Below are 13239 nucleotides of genomic sequence, written 5' to 3'. Positions count from 1 at the left end.
AAAATAATTTTTCTTTTTAAGAATTTCATACATGTCTACAATAAAACACGATATCCATCACTTCATTTCTCCTCTCCATATCCTTTCCAGCATTTTCCACTTGTCTTTTTTTGTTTTGTTTTTTGTTATAATATCTAGTTAGTGCTGCCCTTAAGTTCATGATGCAAGGCCTCCCCTGGAGCATAGGAAACCTACCATTGACCACACCCTCAAAAAAGAGTGATTCTCCCTTCCCTAGCAGTTATCAACTGCCGATTAACTCCTCTCTAAAGGGTGAGGCATGCGGAGCACTTCCCCCACCTATGCTGGGATTTTAGCGGGCTTGGTCTTGTTCAGGTAAGTATGACTTCAATGATGAGATTTAAATATTTTGGTTAAATGAAATGTTTGATTCACCAAAATGTCCCAAAGCCTCTCAATGGGCTCAAGAAGAAGAGCTGTCTTGTGAGAAGTGGTGGGTGAGTTCTGCCTTTGTAGAAACTCTGTGTAGCACTGTGGAAAGCCACATTGTAGCCTGTTACACTGTGGAAAGCTACATGGTAACCTGTTGATACTAGAAAGCTACATTGTAGCCTGTTAACACTGTGGAATGCTACATTGTAGCCTAACACTGTGGAATGCTACATTGTAGCCTGTTAACACTGTGGAAAGCCACAATGTAGCCTGTTAACACTATAGAAAGCTACATTGTAGCCTGATAACACTGTGGAAAGCTACATTGTAGTCTGTTAACACTGTGGAAAGTTACATTGTAACCTGTTGACACTAGAAAGCTACATCGTAGCCTGTTAACACTGTGGAAAGCTACATTGTAGTCTGCTGTGCTGTGGATTGCTACTTTGTAGCCTGTTGTTTTGTGGACTGCTACATCGTAGCCTGTTGCTCTGTGGAAAGCTACCATACACGTCTCTATTCCACCCTAGAGAAAAGTGGACACACCATCCCTGTCTCAGTTCTCCTTGGTTTCTTGGAATCCGGTAGGATTTCTTGTTCTTGTTTTTGTTTTTGTTTTTTTCCTCTTTACAAACTCCTACTCAGGCATGGCAGGGTATTTTCACACCTGCTACATTTTATTTCCAGAAAGTCTTCTAAGTAGCCTGGTGGGTAACACCTGTAAAGGTGTAAAGCAAGTTCAGTCACTTCCAACAGCATTTACATTCTTTGTTCCAAACACGGGCACGTGGTTTTTTCCATCCGGAGAAGCTACTGTTGCAGGGAGAAGGCAGAAGGGCCAGGAAAGAGAGATGCAGAATGTGCCAATGTCAAGCTGAATACTCCTTTAACTGGAATGAGACCCATCTAGCCTATATACCCTTTGAATCTGGACCTTAAATGTGTCATGGGGTCAGCAAGGTGGCTCTGTGGATAAAGACACTTGCCACAAAGCCTGGAGCACACATGGTGAAAGGAAAGAACTAACTCCTAAAAGTTGTTTTCTGACTGTCACATATTCCTGTGGTACACATGCACACTGCTTACACACACACACACACACACACACACACGGCATGGTGGGTCAGGACTAAAGCAAGAGGATTGCAGTGAGTTGAGGGCCATCCTGAGCCTTGGTGCAACATCCTGTTTCAAGCCCAGCTCCCATAAGTAGCTTAGTCTCATTTCTACAGTATTGTAAGCCATGTGTACCTTCTGACTTGAGACTACCACCAATCCACAGTGCTTCAGAGAAACGAGTGAAGAAACTATGTTGGATTATGGTGTGTCTTCCTTCTTTCTTTCCTTTTTTCCTTCTCTTTCCTTTCTTTCTTTCTCATTGTTTTTGTTTTATTTTGTTTTATATTTATTTATTTAAGAGCCACAGGTCATGTGTTAAAGGTCAGAAAACAACTTGCAGTTTTTCCCTCCACCACATGAGTTCCAGTGATCAAATTTAGGTTTGTCACTTGGTGGCAAGTGCCTCTTCACCTGCCCTGAAACTTAGTGTTCCTTCTTGGATTTCCTTCATCCTTGGCTCTATGTGGTAGTTACTACTCAAGTAATAGAGGAAAATCCCAGTTCACATCTTAGAACTGCAGCACTACATGGGCTCTATTATTGGAGACTTAATGTTAATACATTAGGCTGCATGTCGCTCAGTCTGACAGGCAATCTATTGCTCCACATCTGTCTGTCTGATACTGTATCTTTTGGCACCACATAGTGTTGCCTCCACCATGGGAGCTTATCAGTAGAATTTGTATTTCCTCTAAATTCACATATCCCTTTGTTTGTGTGCCTTCCAGAACTTAAGCACATTCTATATATTTGCTAGATACTTACCTCTTGCCTCCTTTACCAAGATGAGGCCTGTCCCTTCCACACGGTGTGTGCACATAGTAGGTGCTTTAGGAGATATTTAAGGTGACTGTGTAGATATTAACACAATATGTCAATTCCATAAGCCATTATAAACAAGTTTAAGAAAGCATGAGGCTACAGCCTAGCAGTCTGGGTGTTTTGTTCCTTTCACCTGGAAGGATTTGTAGAAATATTGAGGTAGATCATGGAGTCACTAGAGATTTATTTCCTCTGGCCATAAAACTTACTAGTTGAAATTCGCAAAGACAGAAGCTGCCCCTGGCTTGCTTCACCTTTTGTTATTGTCTCTGATATTGCTAAGGATGTAGCTGCTGTCCAGCAAATACTTGTAGAGGGGGCATGTTTGGATGGATGGATGGATGGATGGATGGATGGATGGATGGATGGATACTCTTGATTTAGTATGAACTGATTTCAGCAGCTGTAGGTTATGCGTGCATTACAGTTAGTTTATTTTCCAGCCCCTTCACTCCAGACTCTACAGAAGGAAATGGAGGACCTGCAGCAGAGCAACCTACTAAAGCATAAGACCCAGCAGTGACTTTGATGATCCTACACATCACAGTTGGGATGAGCAGTCTATACCAACCATCTGTACCAATGGCATAGACTTGGTATAAGAGCACTTGGGACAGGATGCTGTCACTGTGTGTATTTCTGGTAACTCTCTGCTTATACTCCTAGGCCCGGGTAATGGCAACTATTGGAGTGACCAGGGGACTTGGGGACCATGACCTGAAGGTTCATGACTCCAACATCTACATAAAACCATTCCTGTCTTCAGCACCAGAGGTACCATGTGAAATTTTTGTTTATATTTTGTACAGTAAAATATTTGTGCTTTATGCCTTCCCTGACCAACACCCCACATCCAAACAACAGCCAGCGGGGCTTAGATGTACCAATGTCTCTCATGTCACCCTGGTCTCACTTCGACTACCTGGATTCATACCCTCGCCATCTCTTGCTTAGTGAGCCATGTTGCCTCCATGCCCCCTCCTTCAGTTCCTCCCCCACACTGCTATAAAGTGACTATTCCCAAAGACATGTTCATGTCTCAGCATTCTTCCCTGGCCCCCCATGGCTTGGAGCACAACACAACTCCAATTGACATCCCAGTCCTGTCATTCGATCTCACTTTCTAATCAGTTATTTGTTTCCCTGCCCAAACCAGATGAACTCAGTTCCCATGTATGACCTTCAATTTCTCACGCTTGTTTATTTTATATCTAGTCTTGCCAGGAATGCCCTGATTCCACCCACAGCATCCAATTCGCTCTGTGGTTTAGATCAGATGTACCTCCAAAGGCAGCAGTTCTCAACCTGTAGGTCGTGACCCTTTTGTCAAACCTCTGTCTCCAAAAATACTTCTATTATGATTCATAATAGCAAAATTACAGTTATGGAATAGCAATGAAAATAGTTTTATGGTTGGGGATCACCACAGTATGAGGAACTGTATTAAAGGGTTTCAGCATTAGGAAGGTTGAGAACCACTGGTCTAAAGGGACATCCTGATTTCTGTCCCTCAGATGGAAGTCTTGTCTTAGTCAACTCTTCATGTGCACAGGGCAGTACTTTCTGAAATATTTTTGCTCGGTACCTTGTAGCTCAGCTATTCATCCATAACCAGAGAGCTTGTGTCTTTCCAGTGTCATTTGAAGTTCAGTGAAAAATACATTTTTAATTTTGTCTATTTTTTTTTTATAAAATCCTAAACTACTTTCTACAATTCTTGAAATGTTACGAGGTTCTATGATGGCTTTCATGGTGTATTGCTGAGAAAGGATTTTGTTTCCGTGTTAAAGTGTCCGGATTAAAAGCATGCACCACCACTGCCCAGCTTCTTTCCTTTTTTTTAATAGCCCACTGAGTCCAGTTAGTGCTGCCCAGATGTCCATAGGTGTCGGGTTGTTCACTAGAATGAAGAGCATACTGGGGACCATAACCCCTAAAGCAAAATGACTTCCCTCCTCCAGCAGCCACTAGCTTCCAGTAGTTCTTCAGCTAGGGGCAGGACATCATGGGTATCCCCTGCACCCAAAAGCAAAAAGCTTTTGTGAAAAGTGTGGGAACGGGCTCTCTCCCTACCTGTGCTCACTTAAGTCTCAATGATTAAAACCATGTCACTCTCCTAGCTGCAGAGGAGGTTGGGAGAAGGAGAACTTTAGTTCCCAATTTCTGTGGTAGAGACAAGCAAGTCAGAAACCAGCATTGTTTGCCAGACTGTAAAAAATGAGCTATTAAAGCCCCATGTTATACTGGGAATGTCCAGAATATATGACCATTGTTCCATCTGCATGGTCTGCTCCAGAGTAGGTGCTGGGATTAGGGGAAAGCTGTATATTGGACGTGGAAGCTCATTGCCTGTTCTGTTACTGAGATATACACACCACATGTGCGCATGCACACACACACACACACACACACACACACCAGCTTAGTGTGTGCTGGGGAAGGGAATTTGAGCAGGGTCTTGTTGTATTGCCCAGGCTGACTTCAAGCTCAGGATCCTCCTGTCGTGGCCTCCCAACCAGCTAACTGTAGGTGTGATGTTCTACCCCACTCAGTAGGTACTATTCTAATATAGGTCATTTTGATTGTGGGAAACATAAATTCACTCAGAATAACCCAAAAAGGAGGTGTTTACTTATATCAGAAGACGCACTTCTGGTGTTTTCAAAATGAATATTTAAATAACCAGGCTTTGTAAGAGTGGACCTGGAATGAACAGCCCTGCAGGAACTGCCTCAGCAAAAGCCTGTGAGAGAAGTTCTGCTGTTCAGTTCGTCAGCCATGTTCCATGTGTCCCAAGCAACCCAGCTCCACCACCCCCACATATCTACATTGTAGAGAAGAGTTTTGATGGGCCCAGCTCCCCTTTAATAAAAGGCTACAAGTGACTTCCAGGCTAGCTGTTTGCCCTTCAGACCATATGCCCCTTCCAGTATCCTTCATGGACAGAGACAGCCGTTCAGGCCCGGTTCCCCAAAAGAACTCTACACAGGGACAGTTCCTTTTGAGAGTGTCAGAGATAGAGCTGGCAGGAAAATTTCTAGGCTCAAACACTGGGCATGTCAGAAACCATGTTTCTGACATATTTCCCGATAGACCCTGGAGTTATCCATGAAGTTGACTTAGTGGAAACGGTAGCCCACATCCAGAGCCCACCGGTGTTTTCTTACTGAGCTCCTGAAGCGGTTCTACATAGTAAGGACCACAGATGGACAGAGTGTCCAAAGTCCCCTGGAGCTCCTAATCCCTCCAGGCTGGCCAACATCAGGACCAGGGAATTACTGCCAAAGCTGCTTCTCACCAGAGGAAAGTAATAAATCCTGAACCCTGAACTCTGTTTCCTTTGAACTCCACTGAGCACAGGGTTTATAACTGGGCTCATAAAACTGTACTTTCCCCCTTGGGGGAAAGGCATTCATCCAACATGTGAACCGGCACCCTCACCTTTGTACCCTTAACAGAAGCCTCCCTGGGGATCTCAGGAAACACTAATTAAGTGTTTTGCTCTTTCCAGCAGCCTTAAAACTTCTTTCTCAGGTCCCCCCCCATGCACACTTAGAGATCCTTCTTTACGGAAGGGGAGAGTTGCTCAGCGTGGTTTGAAAGACAGTCGCTGTGCAGTTAGACTTTAGAGCATTAAGCCATATTGCTGCTGTCAGCCTTAGGAAACACCGACTATGCAAAGGCCTTCCAGGATGGGAATCTGCCGGACTGATTGTTGGCCGTGGCCATTGTGCTCAGACTAGGTGTCAGAGACATGTCTCTCATGTTTAACTGAGATGTTGTACTTTTAGACTGTCTCCCCATGTCCCATCTAACATACCTAGGATTTTACAGGTAACATCTCGTTCCTAAGAGACTAGGGGGATAAACAATTATTGTACCCATGCCATACATTGGAACATTGGAACTCAGAAAATAAAATACCGCCCCAAGTTGTATAACTGTCATGTAGCAAAGGGGCAGTTACAACCCATATCTAATTAGTGTCATGGCAATAAGACCAGAGTTAAAAAAATGTCTACGGCTAGGGTCAGAGTGACGTACCATGTACTGGTTCTAGGGCTTGCGGAGGACCCCTCTGTCTTGAAACACGAATCCTTGGCCGGTCTTATTACCTCAGTGGCTAGAGTTTCTCAGAGAAACACTGTTGACCTCCGCTAAAGGTGAAGATGCTGGTGTAATAGGATAGGGAATTGGGAACAACAGTGATGCTCGCTGTGTGTATGTAAACCAGGCCAGACGGAACTATGTAAAATACGATTGCGTGCCGACAATTTAGCTTAATGGATATGTGGTGTATATATACCAAGATCTCTTGCGCAAGATTACATTTGTTATACACATTTTAAATGTTTCCAGATGGAGGGGCCTTAGCCAGAGTCAGGAGATGGGGGGAAGGGTACCACCAGGAGAGGGGCAGTTGAATTGACTACTGTGGAGGTTAGAACAGAAAAAGAAGGCAGTCTATGCCGGTCCACCCGCCCCCACCTGCGTTCCTTAAGGTTAAAACCCTTCACTCAAGGGGCTGGTGCTAAAATCGTACCCAAGAGAGAAATGGCTCAACAGCTTCTGCTGCGGTCCCAGAAAGGCAGGTTAATTTATTTAAGTCATCTATTGAAGAAGCACAGACTCCCGCCCCATGTTCATTACCTCCCCCTCCATACACAGGCACCCCCCCTCCCTCCCCCCCCCCCCCCCCGCACTCTCTGTGACTCCCTCGGAATATTTCCCTGCTATGCTTTGACTCTGCTGAGCATGGTTCTTTATTTACCATTTGGCTTCTAAATTCCAAATCCAGTTCAGTCTGGTAGTTTTAAGGACTGGGGCTTGGGGGACAGGGGGAGGGTGAAGAAATGTGATTTGATTCTAAGAAAAAGGGCTCAAAAACCTTCTTGGAAATTACCATTGTTTCCATTCATCATTGTAACTCCTAATTTGATTTGACGAATTAAATATAAATAAATCAAAACCATGTGGATCAAATTTATGTAAAAGATGCACCAGGGTTTAAAAATTAGGGAAGGGTTTCTTTCTGGCCAAACATATTTTCAGTTTTGCTGAACACAAGGCGCAGGAAAAATCTTGAGTTTGCCAAACCTGAAGAGCGGCCGCCAGGTTTCCTGAGCCTCCCTCAGACCTTCTGGGGTCTAAAGCGGAGATTTCTGGCTAAGACCTGAATTCCACAAGAGGCCCTGCCAAAGGAGCAGGGGCCTGCTTGCAGCAGGCTCCAGGGGAGGGTGGGAGCCTTCTTACCCTCTGGTCCACAGCACCTGGCTTGCTTTGTGTGACTCAATAGGCTATAGCCCTTCCCCCAACTCCCTCCAGCCAGGTCTGCCTCTTGCCTAATTAGGAAGCTTACGGCTCAACAGTGCCCTAGGATCCTGAAGAGGGCAAAACAGAACGGAGAGGACTTATTCAGTCTCTCGGGCACTAGTGCCCAGGCCCTCCGCTTTGTCCCCTCTGCCTACGGGTCTCCACCTCCAGCCAAGCACACACAGTGTGTCCTGTTACTCAGACTAGCTTGGCACAAGCCTAGGGCCTCGACTCCCAGATGTTCTGCGCTCCCCACCCCTTTGGGCCTGAGACAGGCCCACTGGAGAGCTAGGATTCCTAATTTCTCCCTTCTTTTCCGGCCTCCGCTCCAAGACTGTGCCCTAGTTTGGGCTCTTGGAAGAATAAGGCCCTTTTCTGTCTGGGGGCTCTTCTGCAGAGCCAACTCCCTCCCCCACTCCACAGTCCTGTCTTCCAGCCCAGCCAGACAGAACCACAAGGAGCCTCATTTTCTCTCCGCTTCGTTTCTCCTCTCTGGCTTTTAGGAGTCTGTCAGCTGTTTTTTATAACTCCAAGTCTCTTGTTGAGCTCGTTCCTGGGATTTTTTTTTTATCTAGATAATATTCCTTTCCTTATTTAAAACAAGCCTTTCATAAAGGACAAAGAGCCCGAGTCTGAGATCTGCCCCAATCGCCAGCAGGACCCCAGCTGTTTTCCCATCATCCCGAGTCTGGCATGGCCTGGCCTGGTGGATTATGGGGAGGAACAAATAAGAGTGTGAGTGAAATCGAGGGCAGGAGGTCTGGTGTGGTTAATAATGACCAGTAATGCTCTCCCCTTCCTCCCTGCTGGCTTCTAGAAGGCTCTTTTCACACGGAGGCACTTCCAGTGACCACTTTCCTATTGAAAGGGAATGTGTTTGGGAGTCCTGGTGTTTCCCATGCAAGCAGGACGAATACTCATGTCCTTCCATGTACATCTTAACATCTGTCATCTTCTGATTCTCGGTGATGTTTTGTGCTCCACGTTACAATTCCCATTTAAGGGAAGCATGTCTTTCTAGTTCATTCTTCTGCAATCTAGTTTATAAGGAAATAATTCTGGGCTACCATGAGAAGGGGTACCTTGACATGGCAAGGGAAGCTTACTATGTATGATTGCATGAGTACAATCCAGAGATTGTACTCCGTATACCATGATGTCTTCAAGTCTTCTAAAGGGGTGGTTATCTTCAAATGACAAAGAGGGGAAAATGTATTTTTAATGCATACTGTGTATGGTAGCACACACCATAATTCCAGTACTCAGGAGGCAAAGATAGGTGGATGTGAGTTGGAAGCCAACCTCATCTAAGTACAAATTGCAGACATCAGGGCAAGGCTATATAGACAGAGACCCAGTCTCAAAAATAAAAAAAGAAAGAAAGATAGAAAGAAAGAAAGAGAGGAAGGGAGGGAGGGAGGGAGGGAGGGAGGGAGGGAGGGAGGGAGGAAGGAAGGAAGGAAGGAAGGAAGGAAGGAAGGAAGGAAGGAAGGAAGGAAGGCAGGCAGGCAGGCAAGCCATGGGAATGTGTCTCCTAGGAATCAGAATTTGGAGCCATGTAGAGGTGAGACTGACAGATAACTAGCCATAAACCTTGTCACTTGCTTCTTAAGGGATAGGAGTTCAGATAAAGGAGGGGAAATGGCAGAACAGTGGGAGTGAGGAGGGCAAGAAGGAGGTCTTGGAGAGTCGCTGTGTCTCAGAGGTTAGCTAGCGGAAGCACTGTTAGCCTAGTGAGGCGGACTACTACAGAGCTCCCTGAACTGGACTTGAAGCAGCAAGGAGTGTGGCTCAGCTAGCTGCATGGATGGAGCAAGGAGCTGCAGACCGGGCAGTTCCTGTAGGCCAGGTACTGTGACCATGAGGAAGGAACTTGGGGTGAGAATGTAAAAACTAAAGGAGTCGAATCTGCAGGGTTTTTTTTTTTCCCTGTAATGTAACAAGAACTCACCCGATGCTAAATTCAATTTACAGAGTATAACAGAAAAGTGATTTTCATTTTATTTTATTAAGCACAGGGATGATGGTATGGCTCATTGGTTAAAGAGACCATCCTGCCTTCCCGTGGTTTCAAAGACTGGCATGTGGTTAGCATGTATCAGGCCCTGGTGTAATGCCTACTACCGTGTCCCCCGACACACACACAAAACACTTCACTTCTAGCCTGAAAAAAAAAAAAAGAAAAATGCTCTCCTCCTTTTTCCTTCTGAGTTTTCTGAACCTTTTGTTTATTTTCCTCTGTGGCTTTGGAGCCTGTCCTGGAACTCACTCTGCAGACCAGGCTGGCCTCGAACTCACAGAGATCTGCCTGTCTCTGCTTCCCAAGTGCTGGCATTAAAGGTGTGCGCCACCACCAGCTGGCTACCAAGTTTTAAAATAAACATAAAAGTCTACAATCAAAATAACTTCCTAAGTAGTATAGATTTAGATTGGGACTCATGGGCAGCCCTGAAAGTAGACAGTGGGTTTCTTCCTTCCCTCCAGCCTGGATTGAGCTGACCTCGTAGACAGTTCTAGAACTGTCCTAGCCCCACCAAGGGATAACTTTCTTACTATTTACCTGTTGAGAAACAGGATCAGAGATGATGAGTGTAGCGTGTGGACAAACAGAGACCAATGACAAAATTCCAGGTAGTTCAGTATCTGATCTTAACCATATAGAGCAGTGGTTCTCAACCTGTGGGTCGCAACCCCTTCGATAAGCCTCTATCTCCAAAAATATTTGCCTTATAATTCATAACAGTATCAAAATTGCATCTATGAAGTAGCAATAAATATAATTTTAACTTTGGGGGTCGCTACAACATGCGGAACTATATTAAAGGGTTGCAGCCTTAGGAAGGTTGAGCACCATTGCTATGGAGAGTCGGACTGGAAGTGTTTTTCTCAGTACATATATATATACCTTATATATATATATGTATATATATATCTTAATGAACATTTGAATATTGGAGTTAGTAGTTCTAATTAGTTTAATTTCTTTCAATGAGAGTGAGAATTTCCAGAATTGTGTAGCTGTTAGATCTCAGGAGGAGTGGATTCCTTGTGTTCAAAAGGAAAACAAAGCACTCATGGATACTTTTATTTTTTCTCTTTGTTTCTTTTTCTTTTGTTTTGTTTTATTTTGGTTTTTTTTGATGGCATAAAACAAAATAGAACTTGAGGACTAAACACCCAAGATGTCCTTTAACCTACATGTACACATCATGGCCTGCATGTTCCTGCATTCATATGACACATATACCATGTGACACATACATCATAGGACATATACATTGCACACATCAAACACACACAGAAATTTTTGACACTACAGAGCATGTGGTATCTTCAGCATTTTTCAGACTTGATCAATATTTTGATCTTAGAGTCTTGAGAACACACTACTTCACATAAATATGTAGTAAAGAAAATAGCAGAAGTAAATTTAGAGCAGCTTCAGAAATTGTTAGAAGTTCTGCCTTCCTCCCAAACTGAAATATTTATAACAGTTTTTTTATAAAGTTTTAGTCAGTAATTCAAACATCAGTTTTTATAGTCAAATATTACATCACAATACAATCCAAAGATATACTAGTTTGACAGTTACATGCTGAGGAATGATAGCACAAAAATATTGAAAATTTTGTTCTCTATCATTAAACCATCATTTCTATATGGGCAGGAATCTTCATATGTACAGTTAACACAAACCCTGAAATTCATAGCCTACAATAGTCTCTAATCTGAGTTGCTGTGTTTCGGGCATCTTGGCTGGCATGCGCGGTATGATAGTATATACAGTATAAGAGCACATATTGTATGTTGTATGTTCAGAACCAAGGCTGCGATAGAGTCGCAGGATACAGCAGGGGGTGGGGGCTCTGCAAAGCGATTCAGATTAATTAATTACAGACCAGATTTTGGATTAAATTCGGATTGTTGAGCTTTCGCAAACCCTCTATTGTTGCCAGACCTTTCAGGGCGTCCTCATTTGGTTCCAGGATTGCGACCCACAGCTTGAGAACTATCGCATTACGTCTAGGCGGGACGAGGAATTTCCATCTTTTAGATTTTTTTCCAGAGGTCTCACTCTGTGCCCCTGTTAACCTAGAGATCACTACGTAGCCTAGACTGGCCCCAAACTCCTATCCATCCTTCTGCCTCACCATCACAAACTGAGGATTATAGGCATGAGTCAGCACACCTGGCTCTTTGTAGAGAATTCAGAGATGCACCATCCCATGCCATTCTGGACAGTGTTTTAGAAACCTTGGTTTTATGATCCCAGGATGGGCTTGGTGTATTAACATATCCATACTCCAGTTCTAGATGGTGTGAGTCATTCTTTTGACTTACAGGATCTTCCATTTCTCCAAGAATCTGCAGAAACCTCGGTTTATTTCGTTTTGGTTTGGTTTTTTATTTGTTTGTTTGGTTTGGTTTTTCGTTTTTCAAGGCAGGATTTCCCTGTGTAGCCCTGGCTTGTTTTGGAACTCACTCTACAGACCAGGCTGGCCTCGAACTCAGTCATCCACTTGCCAAATGCTGGGATTTAAGGCGTGCGCCATGACCACTAGGCGAGACCTTGGTTTCTTGCTCTGTAGTCAATAGGATTTATTTTGCTGCGTAACAAGAGTCCCACCGTTGTTCGCCACCGGTGGTTGTGCTCTCCTAAGGCCACACGCACGGTGACTTGTGCACGTGGTGTCTTGCTCACTTGAGGCCTCTGAAAACCTACCTTTATGAAGAGCCGCTTGACACTGAACCCACTGTGGCTCTTTTAATCCCATTAACTGGGAGTAGCAGTGATAGGAATCAAGACTCACAATCATTTCATTGTTTATACATCAGGTTGCCATAGTACTGTCCCTTCAGCCAGATCAGTTTGGAGGTTGGGGGGGAGGAGGCACGATTAACATTTAAGCTGAAAATAATATACACACAAAGAAACCTCTTGCATGCAAGCTGGTCACTCATATTGACAGCCTCATATCCTGAACTGACTGTAATGATCCATCCTGTCTAAGCAGCATCCAGATGCCCATAGACTGGTGTTCCTCTGGGCCCATGTTAGTGAAGATGAGCCCAGATGAGGACCGCTTTAGGTTCTATCCCATTTCTTGTCTAACTCATTGAACAAGGGTTTCACCTAATGATGAAAGCTGTTGGAGGCTCAGGAAAAGAGGTGTCGTGTGGCTGGGTCTGAGTCCATACATGGGGTTTCTTCCTATAGTTTATCTCGTTATGAGATGCCAGGCTGTGTGTGGAGGAAATGGAAGCCATATGTTCAGGCCTTGACCGTAACTTCAGACTGTATTAACACTGTCAAATATTTCAGCTGATTTTGAAGCTTTGGAGTCTGTTAAGTATACTCTCAAAAAGCCAGATTTTTATTTTGTCTGTGGGACTTTAGAGAGAGAGAAAAAAAAAAAAAACATGAAAAGCCTCAAGAATATCTGTGGTGTATGTGTTTCAAATATGAAACTACCCACAGCCAAAACAAACAGCCAGCTCCATTGGGTCGTTTGAGCAGCCAACATATTTGTGATGCTTAGTGTCACTGGATTCATTTTCAGCCAATGCCCTGAAATCACATGGCTGGTCACA

The 13239-nt window shown here is 44.1% G+C and overlaps 1 protein-coding gene across 1 annotated transcript in view; it reads left to right on the top strand.

The window, feature by feature from the left end:
- The window catches only part of Ppm1h (protein phosphatase, Mg2+/Mn2+ dependent 1H), a 260866-nt gene that overhangs the window by 220390 nt on the left and 27237 nt on the right, over positions 1 to 13239 (top strand). Inside the window, exon 8 of the mRNA XM_057757710.1 lies at positions 3001 to 3108. Coding sequence (XP_057613693.1) covers positions 3001 to 3108 — 108 coding nt within the window. The remainder of the gene's footprint in view (positions 1 to 3000; positions 3109 to 13239) is intronic.

Source organism: Chionomys nivalis, chromosome 25, assembly GCF_950005125.1.
Source record: "Chionomys nivalis chromosome 25, mChiNiv1.1, whole genome shotgun sequence".
Lineage (NCBI taxonomy): Eukaryota > Metazoa > Chordata > Mammalia > Rodentia > Cricetidae > Chionomys > Chionomys nivalis.
Note: the sequence above shows the minus strand (reverse complement) of the source record. Positions and strands in the feature narration are given on the sequence as shown.